Here is a 21,165-nt window from a genome sequence, read left to right as displayed (position 1 = left end):
TATATACAGAGTGATCAATCAGTGAAACAATGGGTGTTACCATACACACTGTAAAGAGAGTGATCACTTAAGGTGAGCTGTTAAGCAGAAGAGCTGGGGACGGGAACCTTTTGTAGTGATAATCAAGGTGGGCCATTTCCAGCAGTTGACAAGAACATCTGAGGAACAGTGCGGGGGGGGGGGGGGGGGGCTGAGGAGGGGGGTGGCAGAAATAAACATGGGGAAATCGTTTTACTTTGTGTAATGACCCATCCACTCCCAGTCTTTATTCAAGCCTAAGTTAATAGTATCCAGTTTGCAAATTAATTCCAATTCAGCAGTCTCTCGCTAGAGTCTGTTTTTGAAGTTTTTTTGTTGAAGAATTGCAACTTTTAGGTCTGTAATCGAGTGACCAAAGAGGCTGAAGTGTTCTCCGACTGGTTTTTTGAATGTTATAATTCTTGACGTCTGATTTGTGTCCATTGATTCTTTTACATAGAGACTGTCCAGTTTGACCAATGTACATGGCAGAGGGGCATTGCTGGCACATGGTGGCATATATCACATTGGTAGATGTGCAGGTGAACAAGCCTCTGATAGTGTGGCTGATGTGATTAGACCCTTTGATGGTGTCCCCTGAATAAATATGTGGACACAGTTGGCAACGGGCTTTGTTGCAAGGATAGGTTCCTGAGTTAGTGGTTCTGTTGTGTGGCTGCTGGTATTTGCTTCAGGTCTGTAAGCAAGGACTGGCCTGTCTCCCAAGATCTGTGAGAGTGATGGGTCGTCCTTCAAGATAGGTTGTAGATCCTTGATGATGCGTTGGAGAGGTTTTAGTTGGGGGCTGAAGGTGATGGCATTCTGTTATTTTCTTTGTTGGGCCTGTCCTGTAGTAGGTGACTTCTGGGTACTCTTCTGGCTCTGTCAACCTGTTTCTTTACTTCAGCAGGTGGGTATTGTAGTTGTAAGAATGCTTGATAGAGATCTTGTAGGTGTTTGTCTCTGTCTGAGGGGTTGGAGCAAATGCGGTTAGATCATAGAACTTGGCTGTAGACAATGGATTGTGTGGTGTGGTCTGGATGAAAGCTGGAGGCATGTAGGTAGGAATAGCGGTCAGTAGGTTTCCGGTATAGGGTGGTGTTTATGTGACCATCGCTTATTAGCACTGTAGTGTCCAGGAAGTGGATCTCTTGTGTGGACTGGTCCAGGCTGAGGTTGATGGTGGGATGGAAATTGTTGAAATCATGGTGGAATTCCTCAAGGGCTTCTTTTCCATGGGTCCAGAGGATGAAGATGTCATCAATGTAGCACAAGTAGAGTAGGGGCATTAGGGGACGAGAGCTGAGGAAGCATTGTTCTAAGTCAGTCATAAAAACGTTGGCATACTGTGGGGCCATGCGGGTACCCATAGCAGTGCCGCTGATTTGAAGGTATACATTGTCCCCAAATGTGAAATTGTTATGGATGAGGACAAAGTCACAAAGTTCAGCCACCAGGTTTGCCGTGACATTATCGGGGATACTGTTCCTGACAGCTTGTAGTCCATCTTTGTGTGGAATGTTGGTGTAGAGGGCTTCTACATCCATAGTGGCCAGGATGGTGTTTTCAGAAAGATCACCGACGGATTGTAGTTTCCGCAGGAAGTCAGTGGTGTCTCGAAGATAGTTGGGAGTGCTGGTAGCGTAGGGCCTGAGGAGGCAGTCTACATAGCCAGACAATCCTGCTGTCAGGGTGCCAATGCCGGAGATGGGGCGTCTAGGATTTCCAGGTTTATGGATCTTGGGTAGTAGATAGAAAACCCCAGGTCGGAGTTCCAGGGGTGTGTCTGTGTGGATTTGTTCTTGTGCTTTTTCAGGGAGTTTTTTGAGCAAATGGTGTAGTTTCTTTTGGTAACCCTCAGTGGGATCAGATTGACAGGGCCAGTAGAGTACCCAGAAGTCACCTACTACAGGACAGGCCCAACAAAGAAAATAACAGAACGCCATCACCTTTAGCCCCCAACTAAAACCTCTCCAACGCATCATCAAGGATCTACAAACTATCCTGAAGGACGACCCATCACTCTCACAGATCTTGGGAGACAGGCCAGTCCTTGCTTACAGACCTGAAGCAAATACTCACCAGCAACCACACAACAGAACCACTAACTCAGGAACCTATTCTTGCAACAAAGCCCGTTGCCAACTGTGTCCACATATTTATTCAGGGGACACCATCATAGGGCCTAATCACATCAGCCACACTATCAGAGGCTCGTTCACCTGCACATCTACCAATGTGATATATGCCACCATGTGCCAGCAATGCCCCTCTGCCATGTACATTGGTCAAACTGGACAGTCTCTACGTAAAAGAATCAATGGACACAAATCAGATGTTAAGAATTATAACATTCAAAAACCAGTCGGAGAACATTTCAATCTCTTTGGTCACTCGATTACAGACCTAAAAGTTGCAATTCTTCAACAAAAAAACTTCAAAAACAGACTCTAGCGAGAGACTGCTGAATTGGAATTAATTTGCAAACTGGATACAATTAACTTAGGCTTGAATAAAGACTGGGAGTGGATGGGTCATTACACAAAGTAAAACGATTTCCCCATGTTTATTCCCCCCCCACACCATTCCTCAGATGTTCTTGTCAACTGCTGGAAATGGCCCACCTTGATTATCACTACAAAAGGTCCCTGTCCCCCACTGTCCTGCTTAATAGCTCACCTTAAGTGATCACTCTCTTTACAGTGTGTATGGTAACACCCATTGTTTCATGTTCTCTATGTATATAAATCTCCCCACTGTATTTTCCACTGAATGCATCCAATGAAGTGAGCTGTAGCTCACGAAAGCTTATGCTCAAATAAATTTGCTAGTCTCCAAGGTGCCACAAGTACTCCTTTTCTTTTTGCGAATACAGACTAACACGGCTGCTACTCTGAAACCTGTGTAAGAATGGTTTCTGTTCTCTAAAACAAATATACATAGGTGGCAAGTTAAATATAGAGAGCACAGGTAAAACATTTAGGGCTCAACAAATTGAACACACAACTTTATTATTTCAAAGCAATTTAAGTACTGTCCCAAATACCCCATCAGATTACTGCCCAAGATAAAACTGGAGTGGGTATAGAAAAAAAACAACAGCTAAGATGCAGGAAAAGTGCAGAGCCTTGAAAGTGAGGATGTGAAGGCTGCTTTTAGGAAACCAGATCTCTGGTGTTTACTTCATATCTTTCACTTACCAGTGAACAATTGCCAAGAAAAAACATTCCTTCCCGTTGACAGAATGGAAAATGGATGTGGGGGTGTTAGTCCTCGTTGAGGACATTTTAAATTCTCTGCTTTCAATTTCCCCTCCACCCCACTCCCTTACGGATGCACACTGTGGTTGTCTTTCTTGGCTAAAGAGCAATGCATGGGTTCTCAAGGGAATCCCACACTTTGGTTGGCCTCTGCCCTATTACAGGTCTCCCTAAATTACCAGCCTGGAGAAGAACTAACTGAGACTAGAAACTGATTCTGGCTACTCATGAGTAAGGCTACGTTTTAGTCACGGGTATTTTTAGTAAAAGTCAAGGGCAGATCACAGGCCGTAAACAAAAATTCACGGCCCATGACCTGTCCATGACTTTTACTATATATCCCTGACTAAAACTTGGGGGGGGGGGGGGAGAGAAGGAGCAGCTCAGGGGGACACGCGGCCCGGGGTTGGCGTGACGAGTGCTGGGCCAGGGGGCGCAGTGGGTGGGATGGCGGGTTTCATGGCTGATGCTTGGGGGGTGGGGGGAGCACGGCGATTGCTGGGGGGGGGATACCATAGGTGCGGGGGGAGGGGGGTTGGCGGGGAAGGTTCCCTACCCAGCTCCTGAGCTCCACTTGCTGCCTCCGCTCCATCCCAAGCTCCAGTTCTGCAGCTCCCATTGGCTGGGAACCGCGGCCAAAGGGAGCTGCAGGGGTGGTGCTAGCCAGCAGAGGCAGCACATGAAGCTAGGAGCTGAGGGAGGGGAGCCCCCCCCACTCCAGGTAAGCATTGCCCTGCACCCCAATCCCCAGGCCTGAGCGCCCCCACACGCAAAGTCCTGCTGCTGGGGAGGGTTGTGGGGGGAGAGCAGAGACTGCTCCAGCAGCAGCCAGTGTGCCTGGCCCAGGGGCCACCCAAGCTGCTCAGACGGCCCCCGGGTCAAGCACACCAGCCACTACAGAAGTCACGGAGATCATCGAGTATTACTCATGAGGCAACATAAAGCACTAATCTGAGAAAATTTAGCCAGTAAATTCTGAATTCCCGTGCAAGTTGGAAAGCACAACACACAGATATACCAAAATATAATTTTTCATTTAAAATCTGACTTCTTAAGCATGTGTGTAAACTAATAAAATGCTTTTTAACAAATAAAGTCACCTGCCATGTAACAATATAATGTAGTTCTTACCTTTAAGTTATTCAATTTAGCTGTTACTGCAGTGGATTCAATTACACTAGGACCTAAATGACAGTCAAAAGGAGAGAAGACAGTACTGAAGTAAATCCATAAATACTGACATCATAGTATGATACTTCAAACTTGAATAATTATCTTTAATCTCAGGATTCAAAGCAGTTTGCAAATATCAGTTACGCAATACTCCAGTGAAGCAGGCAAACATTACACCATGTTATAGATGTGTAAACTGAGGGGCAAGTCCCTTGATAGCCATACAAGGCCACTCAACAATTAGGTAGCAGAACAGGGACTAGAAGTCAGGAGTGCCAAGTCCCAGATCCCTACTCTGCCACATGCTACAAATGCACTCAAATAAAACACTAGATATTTCCTTCCAACTAAAATTATTTCTTTTACAATCCTATTAAAAATTCACAGCCCACCCCAACTAATAAATTGATTCTGCTATATTTGTGATTAATACATTTGTAACTATCCAATAAAGACTGGTGCTGTGGTTAATACTTGTGTCTAGAGATAGAAGCGAGGAGGCATTATTAGGGAAGAGAGATCTATTTAAGTTGCCCTACAGCATTAGAGCACCCAGTGCACCATTTGCACACCCTGGGGTTACAGTAATGATATTTTGTGGAATGAGTGCTGGATTTTGACCATCTTGGTCGGTTGAAAGGAATTACCTATGTTTGTGTCTAGGTTACATATAATTAAGGCTAAGATTTTGTCATGGTTATTTTTAGTAAAAGTCACAGACAGGTCATGGGCAATAAACAAATATTCTTGGAAGCCGTGACCTGTCTGTGGCTTTTGCTGCTGAGGCTCCATTGTTTCTCCCCACCACTGTGGTGGCTGGGAGCTGAGGGGTTCCACCTCTGGGCCCGCGGGAGCTGGAAGCTGCAGGGTAACCATATTTCCCAAAGAGAAAATGGGAAACCCCCAGCCACTCACCTGAGGCAGTCCCCCCACCCTGTGTGCGAGGCTGTCACCTGTCGCTGGAACCCTGAGGAGTCAGCTATTTTCCTTAGCTACTCTTGTGCAATCCTCACTAAAGGCAATAAGGTTTGACAGCTGTAACTAAGGGCAAAATCTGAGACAACAGGGGTGCATTAGTATAAATGAGTGGTAAATTGTTTGTACTACTGAAGCTGCACAAGTTAAAGAACGCAGTTTGATTCTCAGATCTCAAGCTGAATTCACAGTTGCAGTGCTGACAGTTACACACACACACACAAATAGTAAGCCTCTCCTTTTGTTTGTAAACTGAGCACATTTGAGACGTAGTCATTGAGACAGGAGGTGGACCACCACACAATACCATTTTTCACAGAGCCACTTTGAGTAACACCACAGCTATGAATGGTACCCAGATTTCTAACACCCAGTCCTGTGCTTTAATCACCATACTTCCTCTTAATATGCTGTTTTTCGATCCCAAATGTTTGCTGGGATTAGCCACCTGTAATCAGCAGACCAATGCTTCTTAGCCTTGGTCTACACTAGGAGCTGAGGTCGAATTTAGCAGCGTTAAATCGATTTAACCCTGCACCCGTCCACACAACAAAGCCCTTTTTTTCGACTTAAAAGGCTCTTAAAATCGATTTCCTTACTCCACCCCCGACAAGAGGATTAGTGCTGAAATCGGCCTTGCTGGGTCGAATTTGGGGTACCGTGGACATAATTAGATGGTATTGGCCTCCGGGAGCTATCCCAGAGTGCTCCATTGTGACCGCTCTGGACAGCGCTCTCAATTCAGATGCACTGGTCAGGTAGACAGGAAAAGGCCTGCGAACTTTTGAATTTCAATTTCCTGTTTGGCCAGCGGGGCAAGCTGCAGGTGACCATGCAGAGCTCATCAGCACAGGTGACCATGATGGAGTCCCAGAATCGCAAAAGAGCTCCAGCATGGACTGAACGGGAGGTACAGGATCTGATCGCTGTATGGGGAGAGGAATCCGTGCTATCAGAACTCCGTTCCAGTTTTCGAAATGCCAAAATATTTGTTAAAATCTCCTGGGGCATGAAGGACAGAGGGCATAACAAGGACCCGAAGAAGTGCTGCGTGAAACTTAAGGAGCTGAGGCAAGCCTACCAGAACAGCAGAGAGGCAAACGGCCGCTCCGGGTCAGAGCCCAAAACACGCCGCTTCTATGATGAGCTGCATGCCATTTTAGGGGGTTCAGCCACCACTACCCCAGCCATGTTGTTTGACTACTTCAATGGAGATGGAGGCAACACGGAAGCAGGTTTTGGGGACGAGGAAGATGATGAGGTTGTAGATAGCTCAGAGCAAGCAAGCGGAGAAACCGGTTTTCCCGACAGCCAGGAACTGTTTCTCACCCTGGACCTGGAGCCAATACCCCCCGAACCCACCCAAGGCTGCCTCCTGGACCCACCAGGCGGAGAAGGGACCTCTGGTTAGTGTACCTTTTAAAATACTATACATGGTTTAAAAGCAAGCAAGTTTAATGATTAATTTGCCCTGGCATTCGCGGCTCTCCTGGATGTACTCCCAAAGCCTTTCCGTCCACCATGGTAGGACACTTTACCACTCCAAGCCTGTAGCATGTACTCAGGAATCATTGTAGAACAAAGCATTGTAGTGTATGTTTGCTGGCGTTCAAACAACATCCATTCTTTATCTCTCTGTGTTATCCTCAGGAGAGTGATATCATTCATGGTCACCTTGTTGAAATAGGGTGCTTTTCTTAAGGGGACATTCAGAGGTGCCCATTCCTGCTGGGCTGTTTGCCTGTGGCTGAACAGAAATGTTCCCCGCTGTGAGCCATTGGGAGGGGGGAGGGATGAGGGGCTAGCCATGAGGTGGGGGTAGGCAAAATGCAACCTTGGAACAAAAGCACGTGCTATGTATGTAATGTCAACAGCAAGGTTTACCGTCAAAGAGTGTACCCATTGTTCTATAAAATGGGTCTTTTTAAATACCACTGTCCCTTTTTTTTTTCCTCCACCAGCTGTATGTGTTTAGAGGATCACAGGATCTTCTCCTTCCCAGAGGCTAGCGAAGATTAGAAGGCGAAAAAAAAGCACTCGCGATGAAATGTTCTCTGAGCTCATGCTATCTTCCCACACTGGCAGAGCACAGACGAATGCATGGAGGCAGACAATGTCAGAGTGCAGGAAAGCACAAAATGACCGGGAGGAGAGGTGGTGGGCTGAAGAGAGGGCTGAAGCTGAAAGGTGGCGGCAGCGTGATGAGAGGAGGCAGGATTCAATGCCAAGGCTGCTGGAGGATCAAACTAATGTGCTCCAGTGTATGGTTGAGCTGCAGAAAAGGCAGCTGGAGCACAGACTGCCACTACAGCCCTTGTGTAACCAACCGCCCTCCTCCCCCAGACGCCCAAGAACATGGTGTGGGGGCCTCCGGTCACCCAGCCACTCCACCCCAGAGGATTGCCCAAGCTGGCATTCAATAAGTTTTAAAGTTTTAAACTTTTAAAGTGCTATGTGGCCTTGTCCTTCCCTCCTCCACTACCCCTCCTGGTGCTTCTCTCCTCCACCACCACTCCTGGGCTACCACCTTGGTAGTTATCCCCCTATTTGTGTGATGAATTAATAAAGAATGCATGAATGTGAAGCAACAATGACTTTGTTGGCTCTGCAAGCGGTGATCGAAGGGAGGAGTGGAGGGTGGTTAGCTTACAGGGAAGTAGAGTGAACCAAGGGGTGGGGGGTTTCATCAAGGAGAAACAAACAGAACTTTCACACCGTAGCCTGGCCAGTCATGAAACTGGTTTTCAAAGCTTCTCTGATGCGCACCGCACCCTCCTGTGCTCTTCTAACCACCCTGGTGTCTGGCTGTGTGTAACCAGCGGCCAGGCGATTTGCCTCAACCTCCCACCCCGCCATAAACATCTCCCCCTTACTCTCACAGATATTATGGAGCGCACAGCAAGCAGTAATAACAGTGGGAATATTGGTTTCGCTGAGGTCTAAGCGAGTCAGTAAACTGCACCAGCGCACTTTTAAACGTCCAAATGCACATTCTACCACCATTCTGCACTTGCTCAGCCTGTAGTTGAACAGCTCCTGACTACTGTCCAGGCTGCCTGTGTATGGCTTCATGAGCCATGGCATTAAGGGGTAGGCTGGGTCCCCAAGGATAACTATAGGCATTTCAACATCCCCAACAGTTATTTTCTGGTCTGGGAATAAAGTCCCTTCCTGCAGCTTTTGAAACAGACCAGAGTTCCTGAAGATGCGAACGTCATGTACCTTTCCCGGCCATCCCATGCTGATGTTGATGAAACATCCCTTGTGATCCACCAGAGCTTGCAGCACTATTGAAAAGTACCCCTTGCGGTTTATGTACTCGCCGGCTTGGTGCTCCGGTGCCAAGATAGGGATATGGGTTCCGTCTATGGCCCCACCACAGTTAGGGAATCCCATTGCAGCAAAGCCATCCACTATGACCTGCACATTTCCCATGGTCACTACCCTTGATAGCAGCAGCTCAGTGATTGCATTGGCTACTTGCATCACAGCAGCTCCTACAGTAGATTTGCCCACACCAAATTGATTCCCAACTCACTGGTAGCTGTCTGGCATTGCAAGCTTCCACAGGGCTATTGCCACTCGCTTCTCAACTGTGAGGGCTGCTCTCATCTTGGTATTCTTGTGCCTCAGGGCAGGGGAAAGCAAGTCACAAAGTTCCACAAAAGTGCCCTTACGCATGCAAAAGTTTCGCAGCCACTGGGAATCGTCCCAGACCTGCAACACTATGTGGTCCCACCAGCCTGTGCTTGTTTCCCAAGCCCAGAATTGGCGTTCCACCGCATGAACCTGCCCCATTAGCACCATGATGCCCACATTGCCAGGGCCCGTGCTTTGAGAGAAGTCTGTGTCCATGTCCTCATCACTCTCATCACCGGGCTGACGTCACCTACTCACCAAGTTTCGCTTTGCCAGGTTCTGGTGCTGCATATACTGCTAGATAATGCGTGTGGTGTTTAATGTGCTCCTAATTGCCAAAGTGATCTGAGCAGGCTCCATGCTTGCCGTGGTATGGCGTCTGCACAGAAAAAAGGCGCGGAACAATTGTCTGCCATTGCTCTGACGGAGGGAGGGGTGACTGATGACATGGCTTACAGGGTTGGCTTACAGGGAATTAAAATCAACAAAGGGGGTGGCTTTGCGAGAAACAGAATGGCCCCCTCAAGGATAGAACTCAAAACCTCAAGGATAGAACTCAAAACTGGGTTTAGCAGGCCGTTGATTTCACGGAGGGAGGGAGTAGAAAATGAATACAAAACAAATCTGGTCTATTTCCTGTTTTGATCCACTTCATCTATCTTTATACATCTTGCTGGCAGCAGATTGTGTAGTATGACCGCTAGCTATCGTCATCTCCTGGGTGATCAGCAGAAGACAGTGCAGTATGACTGCTGGCCATCATCTTCTGCTGGCTGCAGATTAAAAGACAGTGCACTGCCGGTAGGACTGAATCGCCATGAAACAAAACTTAAAAGGGAAATGACTTGGCTGAATCACTCCCATGTTTGCCCAGGTGCCCCTGACCTCATCGAGGTCAGTTAAAAGAGCACCCTGGACTACGTCGACAATGGCTACCAATCATACTGCACTGTCTGCTGTAAACTGTTGCTGTGTAGCAATGCAGTACGGCATCTGCCAGCACCCAGGAGACATATGGTGACGGTTAGCTAAGCGGGCTCCATGCTTGCTGTAGTATGGCATCTGCACAGGTAACTCAAGAAAAAAGGCGCAAAACTATTGTCTGCCCTTGCTTTCACGGAGGGAGGGAGGGAAGGGGGACCTGACGATACCCTTAGATACATCAATCTTCCATTTAGCTAATCTTAAATGTACCATTTGTTTACTTAGCATCTACTTTGGTATAGAAACCGTATAACTAAGCAAGGAAATTATTCAATACATATGTAAGAAAACACCTGTAAACACCAGATGCAGACTTGCAGCTAAGTACACCTCTGGAGATCTCAAGGCACTAGCCTCATTAACACTGGAGCAAATCTGTGGAGAACATGTTATTTACACAAGTTAAGGTATGGAAACAGCCAAAGCTTTTAAAAAAAGACAGTAATAATCTTACCTGCAATTCCTATGAACACTGTCAAACCAAAACAAATGAAGAATACAACAAAGACCAGGACAAAGTGTCGTTTGGACAGTGTATACAATCGCATTGGTGCTAACCTGCAGGAAGCAAAAGAAAGCCCAGAATTAGCACTCAGTAATGGAACTTGTAAAAGAGACTGCATCAGCCAGCCCACAAAAATAAAAAAAATTAAAACAATTTCTGTGGCAATGTGGAATACCAAGAAGACTCCATCAATGATGCACTTTTACAGAGCAAGCATAACAGTTTCCTTCCAGCCACGCACATTCAGTGTCTCCAACTCTCATGATTTTTTTTCTAAGTGGTTAGAGGTTGAAAATACTGCACACTAAAGAACGTGAAGTTCTTCTTGTTCTAGTACTTTAAACTGCAGCAGTTACCATTCCTTTCATGCCAAAAGCATTTTCTGCTATCCTAGGATCTAAGCGTGGGAAAGAGTCTCCTCCTTAACTCCTCCCAGATAGAAAAAAGTTCTATATTTGAGCTCAACTATCTGATATACAGACGCACACAGGGTATTGTGAGGGTGCCATATTTCTAACCATAAGAGCGAAAGCTGATGCTGATGCCCTGTGTTGCTTAACTGAGATACACATATCTAACCAGCTTTCCACCCATTTTGTATAAATATGGTCCTGGAACTTCATGTAATTAAATACAGTATCTGCATTCCAATTGGAATTGCAAGAGTTAAGACATCTTTTCCAGCAAGTGCTTTGTGGACCAATGGTAGTCCACAGAACACAGTTTGAGAGCCTCTGCCTTAATGCATTTTTATACTGTATTCCTCATGATTAAAGTGCCTTAATATTCTTAAAATTTATTAAGCCCAAATCTGTGATCCATGTTTCCTTGACATGATCACTTACATGCAATTTTGATTCAAATGGTATCTTCTTAGCATATTGGATCAAAATGTAGAAGTAATTGCCAGATACTGTATTTAATTAAAGGCATCTTTCTGAGGTGTGACATTTTAAACAGCTGAAACTTATATGCTCATTTTAGTTCACTCAAGGGGAAAGCCAAGCATTAGTCAGATTTAGAACAAAGATGTAGGTGTAAGGAGGGATGCAAATGAGTCACTGTTCACACGGCAAGTTTGCACAAACTGGCTGTATGGGATTCTTGTGGTAGCACCTTGCACTGGCAGTCCATTGCACTGGCAGTCCAAGGCCCGTTAAGCATGTCTGTCTCTCCTGTTGCTGTGCAAAAGGTCTATAAAACAGGAGAAACTGACTGACTATACAGGGAAGAGTGAAACTAACTATCCATAGGAAGTTCTCCAATGCGCAAATAGAAGTACATAGGAAAAATATTTCTCTGATCTTTCAGATACATAAATCTTCACTTGCAACAGCAGGCACAAGTTTCTTAGAGAAGTGTGGTTTTTAAATTGACAATGTCCCTTTAAGTTAGAACTGTTTAAGTTTCTCACCCTTGACTACACATAGTTTTTGCACTCATTTAAATTGACCAGTTTAGCTAAGTCAGTACAAATTTTTGTGTGGACACACTTATACTGGTTTAAAATGTTTATATGGGTGTCTACTGCATTGGTATGAATAGATGTGACACAATGTTGTGCTATTCATCATTTTCCAAGGGCTTTCAGTTCTATAAGTTGCCTGGAATTTCTTGCATAATTAGCAAAAAGAAAAGGAGTACTTGTGGCACCTTAGAGACTAACCAATTTATTTGAGCATGAGCTTTCGTGAGCTACAGCTCACTTCATCAGATCTGATGAAGTGAGCTGTAGCTCACGAAAGCTCATGCTCAAATAAATTGGTTAGTCTCTAAGGTGCCACAAGTACTCCTTTTCTTTTTGCGAATACAGACTAACACGGCTGTTCCTCTGAAACTTGCATAATTAGGAATGTCCTACATTGGATATTTCTTAGATTGTATTGGGAAAGAAATAAACATGCATCATAACAGGTAGCTACTTAGTCAGTTGCAGAGTATCCTGAAGCAGTTAATATCAGGATCAGATAAAACAATGTGTCATTTCTTCATATGCATACTTTTATCTCCTCATTTCAGCAGAGATTTCAAAGCATTTAACATGGACACAAAATGCAGCTAAAACAAACATTCTTCTGAGTATCCACAATCCTCACGTAAAGTAACAAGACTCCTCACTCACAATATTTATGGAGCTGGCTTGACAACTGCAGACATGTAGGTCCTTTATTTACTCATAGGACAGAGATAATGTGAGCAGCAGTGGTGCATGCTTCCCCACCCTGTGCTGCAGAAACCACTTCTACAAATGGAAGCTCAATTTTTATGTTCACTCATTATTAGATGATGTAATAGGTGTACAAAGTATTTTACAGCTGATTAAGACAACATGGGCTTTGCTGAGAAGAGAGGAACTTACAACAAAATGACAAAAGACTACTGGGGGAGAAAGAGGAACAGAGCAAATACTGGTTTCAGAGTAGCAGCCGTGTTAGTCTGTATTCGCAAAAAGAATACAGACTAACATCCGACGAAGTGAGCTGCAGCTCACGAAAGCTTATGCTCAAATAAATTTGTTAGTCTCTAAGGTGCCACAAGTACTCCTTTTCTTCTTAGAGCAAATAATGAGAGACATAGCAAATACTGAGATGGGGGATACTTCTCTTGGGGAGCACGGGGCATTAAACATACAGCGTGAGTGGTTTTCATATCTTTCACCAGTATGTTTATTTAAAATAATTTAAACTTCTGCTACTGGTGAGTTATCACTGAAAGGCTTTGAAAATAAACGTTCTGTATGTAAGGAAGGATTTCAGTGAAGTGAGGCTGGAACACAAGAAAGACTGTTCTAAGCAAAAGGGGCAGCATAGAAGAAGGCATGAAGATGAGAATGGAAAAAGGAAATAAAGGGAGCATGCAGATAGGGACTTATGTGAAAGGAGTGAGATGTGGAGAAAATGAGAGCAGAAAAAGCAAGCAGAAAAAAGTTATATAGCGCCTTGAATTCAGGATGAAGAAATGCGAGCAACGTACAGACTCCATCATAGGCCTCTGATAATACATCTAAAAAGAGCATCAAACTGTGAAGCAGAGGCCTACATTGCTGCCAGTTCTCATGATTTTAATCACAAGTCTCATAAAATTTTGTTTTTCTTTTAAGCTCCAGCTCCTGGGTCCTGTGACAAAAACAGAATGAAAGCTGAGATTTTAATGTAAACTAAATTTCTAGCCCTTATGGTTACAGAGAAGAGTTTAAAAATGTGAAGCCCTAAGGATGCAAAACCAGAAGGCAACCAAACAATCCACCTTTTAAAAATCTCCGTATTTTTAAGCAGATGGAGTAGGTAATACTGCATCTGTTTATCACAAACTGAACAGGACAACTAATTTCACAGAGGCCACCAAACAGTTATAATGATAATCTCTTTCAAATCTGTCTCCTAGGCTGGGTCAGATTTGAAAGAGATGATCTGGAGGTGAGATGCTCTGTATTCCCATACTAATCCCGAGCTATTAAGTCTCCACACTGTCATGAACAAAGCTCGGAAACACCTGCTTTCGCAGCAATGGCAACGGAAATTGTTTAGGAGAGTACAGCTGTAGCCAGTATTTTACCTGTCTAGATGCTTCATGAAGGGCAGACCACTGAACAAAACCCTGTCTCCCACCAGAAGGACAGAGATCTACCAAGTCCCATGACAATGGTGATTCCCATCTTTCAGAGCAGCCAGGAACTTGAGTGTTCAAGTAACAATGACACACACAAAGGCCAAGCAAGGGAAGGGGAGCTCTATTTTTTAATCATACACCTCTCAGTCAAAGCCTATAAAGAAAGATGTTCCCACACCCTCAAGGCCCAGGGGCAGCACGCTGTAGGAAATACTAACTAAGGCATGCATGTCTATGCTGCCTTTCACCACAGCAGCAGCCAGGGAGGGCTAATACGAGACGCACACTTGGCTTTTTAGCAGAATGCTGAGCCTGGACCCAACTGCCCCCACCACCCACTTTGGTACTGGCCTTGGTTAGAAGCTGTTTCGTAAATTTGTTGACCACATACAGTGAGATACTCTGTGCTTTTCTATTCACTTGTATCAGGTCCTCTTCCATTGTTTTTTTCTTGTCTCAGCTGGCAACATTATTCATCCATACACTTTAGAATTTCTCATTTGTCTAGACTCAGTCCACTTAATCTTTGGTAAACAAAATATGAACTTTGGACTATCCATTTCAATCACTTTTTCATTCCTTCCTTCCTTCAACAGTTTCAGTTCTCTCCAACTAAGAATAACCGGTCTTATTCCACAATCAGCTAATGGCTGTTTCATATACTAGAAGTATCACCATTGATTCTGAGCATGCTGCAAATAACAAAAACAGAATTTTACAGATGTGCAAAAACATGCAGGTGGATAAAGGATAATAAAAAAATCAAACAAGGATTGGCATCACACGTTAAATGAGGACATCACAAAGGAGGAAACAGCTTTTGAAATGGTTGTATCTATCAGTGAAACGAAGTTCAAAAAAAAAAAAAAGGCTGGGGAGGAGGAAAGGAAGTTATTAAAGTCTTGGTCATTAACAGAAACTATGGGTATGTCTTCACTAGTAATGTTATAACAAGGCTGTGTAGTCACGGCAGAGTGCTGCGAGAGCGCTCTCCCAGCGCTGTTAAAAAAAAAACAAAACAACCCCACCCCCACAAGGGGAGTAACCACTGGAACTGGGAGCAAAGCTCCCAGCGCTGGTGCACTGTCTACACTGCCACTTTACAGAGCTGAAACTTGCAATGCTCAGGGGGGTGTTTTTTCACACCCCTGAGCAAGAAAGTTGCAGCACTGTAAAGTGGCAGAGTACACAAGGCCTAAGTTGAACAGCTGGGGCTGAAGGAAGAACTAAGGCCAATCAAGAGTGGGAGTCAGAGTCAAATGAAGGAGAAGGACAAAAAGGAGCCTAGAAAAGTGATAAAGTTAGATTGAGGCAACAAGGTAAACATAAAAGTCAGTATAGAGGAGCTTAATACTTGCCTAAACTGCCCACCATGAAACTAGTAGTAGATTTGGTACTATCATCTTGGGAGAAAACATTACAAATGATCTTTCCCATTCCATGAGAGAGCAACTGTGATCTCACCCTATTCCTGCAGTAAAGTTTCTATCAATGTCCACAACTCGAGTAGTCTGAGGAAGGGATTTTAATATAATGATCCCGATATACTTCCAGCAGGCCAACCTATCCTTGTCATCTGGTCACTGACAGATAAAAGACTATGCCAACTCTCCATCACATCCATCACATCTCCTTTTCTGTGTTACTCTACTTTAGCTTCTAGAATAGAGAGCAATTCTTACGGTTTGGCCAGTCAACAGAGGTTCTCTTAACATACTCAAATATTCCCAATAATTGATCTAAAAAATACAAAATTATCCAACTACGGCCAGTCACCAAGTCACTGAAAGTCTTGTCCCAAGTTGCAGATCTCAATGAAAAATCCTAGATACTGTAATATGGTGATAGTGAATTTGTGGATAATAATGCAGCAGGTTTTGTATACGAACGTGCAACTGTCAGCCAACTGGAGGGGAGGATATTTGAAAAATTTTGCCAGTTACAGGGCTCAAAATTATACTTTTTCTGCATTGCCACAAAAGTCAGTATAATTTACTTTGGTTGCTTATTTTGTATATTCTGACCAGTGATTTAAATCATGATTTAAATCAAATCCACCCTGATAGTTACAGTCTACAATAATTTCTAGAACTTTAATTGGGTACAGGGTTCTTCACTTTCCCCCCTGAACCGTTATGTAGTTGCTCTGCACTGTTAAATTGACATATTCTAACCTAGAGGTGGCTGCACAAAAGTGGCAGGCAAAGTGACCCCTCTACGCATTTATTGCTAAATCTATAAGAGACTTTAGAATGAAAGGTATTAAGTATATAAATGCAAAACAATAGCTCCCCACTTAAACATGTAATTTGAATATCTTTTCCAGAGAATAAATAATACAGAAGTCCTCTAGAAAAGGCAACAGTGAATCCTTGACTGGGCAAGTTAGCTTGGTCTGCAAGAGTATGTTCAAATACCTAACAAATTTTAGAGACATTTTCCTGTGCCACTGGATAAGTTAAAGACAAACGCACACATCAACATACAGTGGAGGGCACAGAAATACCGGTAGATCGTGATCGACTAGTTGATCCCGGAGCCTCTGCCAGTCGATCTCAATCTCTGGCCCCTAAAAGGTAGGCGGTGCAGCAGGGCTAAGGAAGGTTCCCCCCTGCCTGCCCTGGCCCCACACCACTTCCAAAAGCAGCTGGCATGTCTCTGCAGCCCCGGGGGGTGGGGACAGTGGGTCTCTGCGCCCTGCCCGCGACCGCAAATGCCGCCCCCGCAGCTCCCATTGGCCGCAGTTCCCAGCCAATGGGAGCTGTGGAGTCAGTGGCGGTGGGTAGATTTTTCACAACCCTGAGCAATAGTTATACCAATATAAGTTTATAGCATAGACCTGGCCCGAAACATATAATGCAAAATCCTTCAAAGGAAAGAGACTTTCAACACTATGTTTATGTTATACAACTGTCAAAATCAAGACCAGTCTCTAAATGAGTGAGTAATGCCAGGTTTGTATTAGAAGCCATACAATGTTTAGCAATTCATGATTGTGACATTCCAAGTTTGCCTAGAGTAGCAAACATTCTAGCCCTAATTCCTGAATAAAGTCTGCACACAGAAAACAGCATACGTAGGTAAACACAAAAATCAGAACTGCCCTAGAATTCAACAGCAAATTAAACTATATCTGCACATCTAATACATCTTCAAACACCATAGCAGGCCCTTCAACCAAAGCAGCCTTCCTAAGAGATCCGCATTCACCTGGGCAGTGTTTCTCAGCGACCAGTCCGTGGACCAGGGCCAGTCCCTGAGATCTCCCTGACACAGTGTAGGAAGGCAGCAAGCCAGTCCCTGGTATCAAAAAGGTTGAGAAACACTGACCTCGAGGATCAAGTTACTATTTAACTAGAAGTTAGGTTCAATGCCTAATCTGATTTAGATGATGTTTCCTATACCTTTCCCCTTCATTTCTATCTAAAAACAGCCCCACGCTAAAGGACACACATTCAAGGCTCTAGACACCTTTGAAATGCAGGTAAAAACACAATGCTCAAGGGACTACAACTTAAATCGTCCAACACATCCGCTTTTTTCTTTCTCCCACCCAATCACACCTCCTCTCACTGCCAGTCAAGCTGGCCAACGGGACTTCAACCACACACCCCCACTGAACAAGAGCCACCCCCCGCCCAAGATCGGAACACCCGCTCGAGGGATGCGTGGGGAGGGTGCTCGCACTGGGGCAGGCAATGCGCTAAAGCTGCCTTTCCAAGGCTACGCTCCTTGCCGACCCCACGGTCGGGTGACCTGGTTTCCCCGCGAGGTTCCCCCAGGAGCCAGCTGCGAGGCTGCTGAACGCTCTGCCGGGGCTCGTGTCTCACACAGGGCGCCGGCAGCAGGCGCTGGCTGGGGGCGGGGGGTCACAGAGCACAAGCCCAGAAGGGACGGTGGGGAACAGTTACGCTGGCTGCCCTAGGGCACAGGCCCTGCCCGAGTCCCCCACCCCCGTGTGTGTGTGAGCGGGGGGCTCTGCGCAGGGCCGGGAGCGCTGCCTAAGGGCGCAGCGAGGGGAGGAGAGTCGTTCACTGGGGGGGGGGGGGGGGGACACCTAGACCCAGCGCCCAGGGTAAGGAGCAGGCTGGGGGAGCGGGGAGAGGGACCGCCCCGCCTTGGACGCGGCTCGGAGCCCGAGACACCCGTCCCCGCGCCCCCCACTCACAGCTCCATCTCCGAGCCGCATGCGCACTGGTGGCGCCTCCTCCCGCAACAGAGTCGGACGCGAGCCGCAGTCTCACATCCGACCGTGGCAAGATCAGCGGCAGCAGCAGCAGCGCTTCCGCGTGCGTCAGCCAACCGCCACGTCACGCCGGGATCTGTCACGTGACACCGAGACGCTTGCCCAACTCTTGTTCCTGGGGGCGGGGGGAAAGGTCCTCCGTGCGCACCTGCTCGGGGAGTGAGGCGCGAGCGGGCTACGGGGGGCGGACAGGGACACGAATCTACACCCTGATTACTTCACGACATCCATCTATACCCCCCCGCCCCCCCGCCCGGGACGCTGGCCTGGCCCGGCCCGCCCATGTCATCGGCAACCAGCGAGCCCCGCCCCATCACCTCAGCAGGGCCACGGGCGGTGTTGGCACCACTTGAACTAAAGGGTAGGAAACGGGATCGAGTTAACTCGGTGCCCCAGGCCGTGTGTGGACTCGGGTGACCAGATAAGACGTGTGAAAAATCAGGAACGGGGCGGGGGAAGATTTCCAACTTTCTAATCGCGGTGGCACAAACCGAACACCCCGCCCCTTCTCCATCCGCCCTGCCTCTGGGTCTCTCCCACCCCACTCACTCGCTCATTTTCACCGGGCTGGGGCAGAGGGTTGGGGTGCAGGGGGGGTGAGGGCTCCAGCTGGGGTGCGGGTTCTGGGGTGGGGCCAGGGATGAGGGGTTCAGGGTGCGGAAGGGGGCTCAGGGCTGGGGTGGGGGAACAGGAGAGGGTTCAGGGAGAGGGCTCCAGGTGGCGCTTACCTCGGGGGGCTCCCCAGAAGCAGCGACATGTCCCTTGGCTCCTAGGTGTAGGGGCAGCCCCATGTGGTGCGCGCTGCCTTTGCCCGCAGGCACCACCCCTGCAACTCCCATTGCCTGCGGTTCCTGGCCAATGGGAGCTGCAAAGCCAGCGCTCAGTGCGTGGGCAGTGCGCAGAGGCCCCCTGGCTGTCCCTCTGCCTAGGAATGGAGTGACATGTTGCTGCTTCTGGGGAGCCATGCGGAGTCAGGTAAGGAGCCTACAAGCCATGCCAACCGGACTTTTAACAGCCCAGTCAGCAGTGCTGACCGGAGCCACCAGCGTTCCTTTTCGACCGGGTATTCCGGTTGAAAACTGGACACCTGGCAACCCTTGAGTGGGGATAATAGGTGCCTATATAAGACAAAGCCCCAAATATTGGGACTGTCCCTATAAAATTGGGACATTTGGTCACCTTAGTGTGGAAGCAGCTCCACCCGCACCCAGGGGCTCCGGGCACAGAAGGGCGGGTCCCTGTTCACCCCCAACCACGTCCGTTGCTCCCCCGCCCACTCCCCCACCATAGGCGTGTGCACAGCCGCCTCCTGGACATGGCTCTAGCCCCGTGCAGCACTGGGACTTGCGCTGCCCCACCCCCAGCTGCTGCGACTCGCGCCCTGGCCTCGGGGCCACACTCAGCCTTGGTACTGTGGTAGCAGCAGCACGACCCCAGGGCACGCGGCAGAACAGGGCTGCAGAGCAGGGGGCACAGGGACAGGCCAGCATTGAAAGAAGAACCTGTGGGCTCAGCAGCAGCACACACAGCTCAACCCGTCCCAGGGAAGGTATCTCCACTGTCTATGTGCGCCTGGTACTTGGCATGGTGGTGAGGGTTCCATACATTAGCATCAATGATCAAGGGATACTCTCCTCTTCTAGCAGCTGTCAGGGGGCCAACAGCATCCCATCAGTAATGCTGACCTACCAGCAGGAGCAAGTGCTGGGCTTGTCTACACTTACAGCGCTGCAGATTTTCCAATACGACCCCGAGCAACGTAGTTCTATGCTACAAACTTATGTTGGTATATCAGGGCCAAGCTTCAAACTGTAACTCCAGAACACAGCTGAGGGCAGACCTACACTTAAAGCTGCAGCAATGCAGCTGCGCAGCTTTAGCACAGATGCTACTATGCCCATGAGGGAGTTTCTCCCCTCAGCATAGTTAATCCACCTCAAGGAGAAGCGGTAGCTATGTTGGCAGGAGAAGCCCTCCCGTCATCCTAGTGCTGTCTACATCCGGGGTTAGATCAGTATAACTGCATGGCCTAGGGGGTATGGATTTTTCACATCCCTGAGCTATGTAGTTATACTGATGTAAGTTTGTAGACCTGGCCTGATTGTGATATCTATATATACTCAGCCCTGGTCTGCACTACAAACTTATGTCAGTATAATTACGTCGCTCAGGGGTGTGGAAAATCCACACCTTTGAGTGATCCAGTTATACCAGCCTAACTTCTGGTTTAGACAGCGCTATGTTGACAGGAAGGCTTCGCCCGTTGACATAGTTACGGCCTCTCGGGGAGGTGGAGTACCTACACCGACAGGAGAAGCTCTCCTGTCAACATAGGTAGCATCTTCGCAAAGCACTAGAGCGTGCATCTGTAGCACTGTAAGCATAGACAAGTCCTTAAGCATGTTAAGTAAACATAACCACAAGGGAAGCAAATAAACATTTGCAGTACAGGAGAAGGTGTGCTGGTCTGTTAGTTGACCTCCAAGATTTCCCCCTCTCAGCTCATGATCCTGTTTTAAACTGTTAACTGCACAGAGTAATGAAATTTTAGAATAAAACAATAGGGCTGTTTAAAGTACTAGCTCAAACAGAATTCTTAACAATCATTTCTATTTCCACATGTATGTTTCCAATTATCTCTGCTCCAATGTTATTTTTAAAATAGGTTAGAAGAGAATAGTTTAGCCATTATTAAATATGTAGGGCTTGACTCAGCATTGTGTTACTCCAGGCTCACCCCAGTGGAAATCCATTGA

General features: G+C 46.8%; 1 protein-coding gene across 2 annotated transcripts in view; it reads right to left on the bottom strand.

The window, feature by feature from the left end:
- The window catches only part of TMEM181 (transmembrane protein 181), a 59,039-nt gene that overhangs the window by 29,037 nt on the left and 8,837 nt on the right, over positions 1-21,165 (bottom strand). The window contains exons 1-3 of one of the 2 annotated variants that reach the window (XM_048844144.2): positions 18,332-18,455; positions 10,504-10,607; positions 4,410-4,462 (exon numbers count right to left, since the gene is read on the bottom strand). In XM_048844144.2, coding sequence (XP_048700101.1) covers positions 4,410-4,462; positions 10,504-10,607; positions 18,332-18,339 — 165 coding nt within the window. In that variant the 5' untranslated portion in view covers positions 18,340-18,455. Of the gene's footprint in view, positions 1-4,409; positions 4,463-10,503; positions 10,608-18,331; positions 18,456-21,165 lie in introns of those variants that run through there. The other variant, XM_048844142.2, reaches the window with a different exon arrangement.

Source organism: Caretta caretta, chromosome 3 (genome assembly GCF_965140235.1).
Source record: "Caretta caretta isolate rCarCar2 chromosome 3, rCarCar1.hap1, whole genome shotgun sequence".
NCBI lineage: Eukaryota > Metazoa > Chordata > Testudines > Cheloniidae > Caretta > Caretta caretta.
This window is presented reverse-complemented; position numbering and strand designations above follow the sequence as displayed.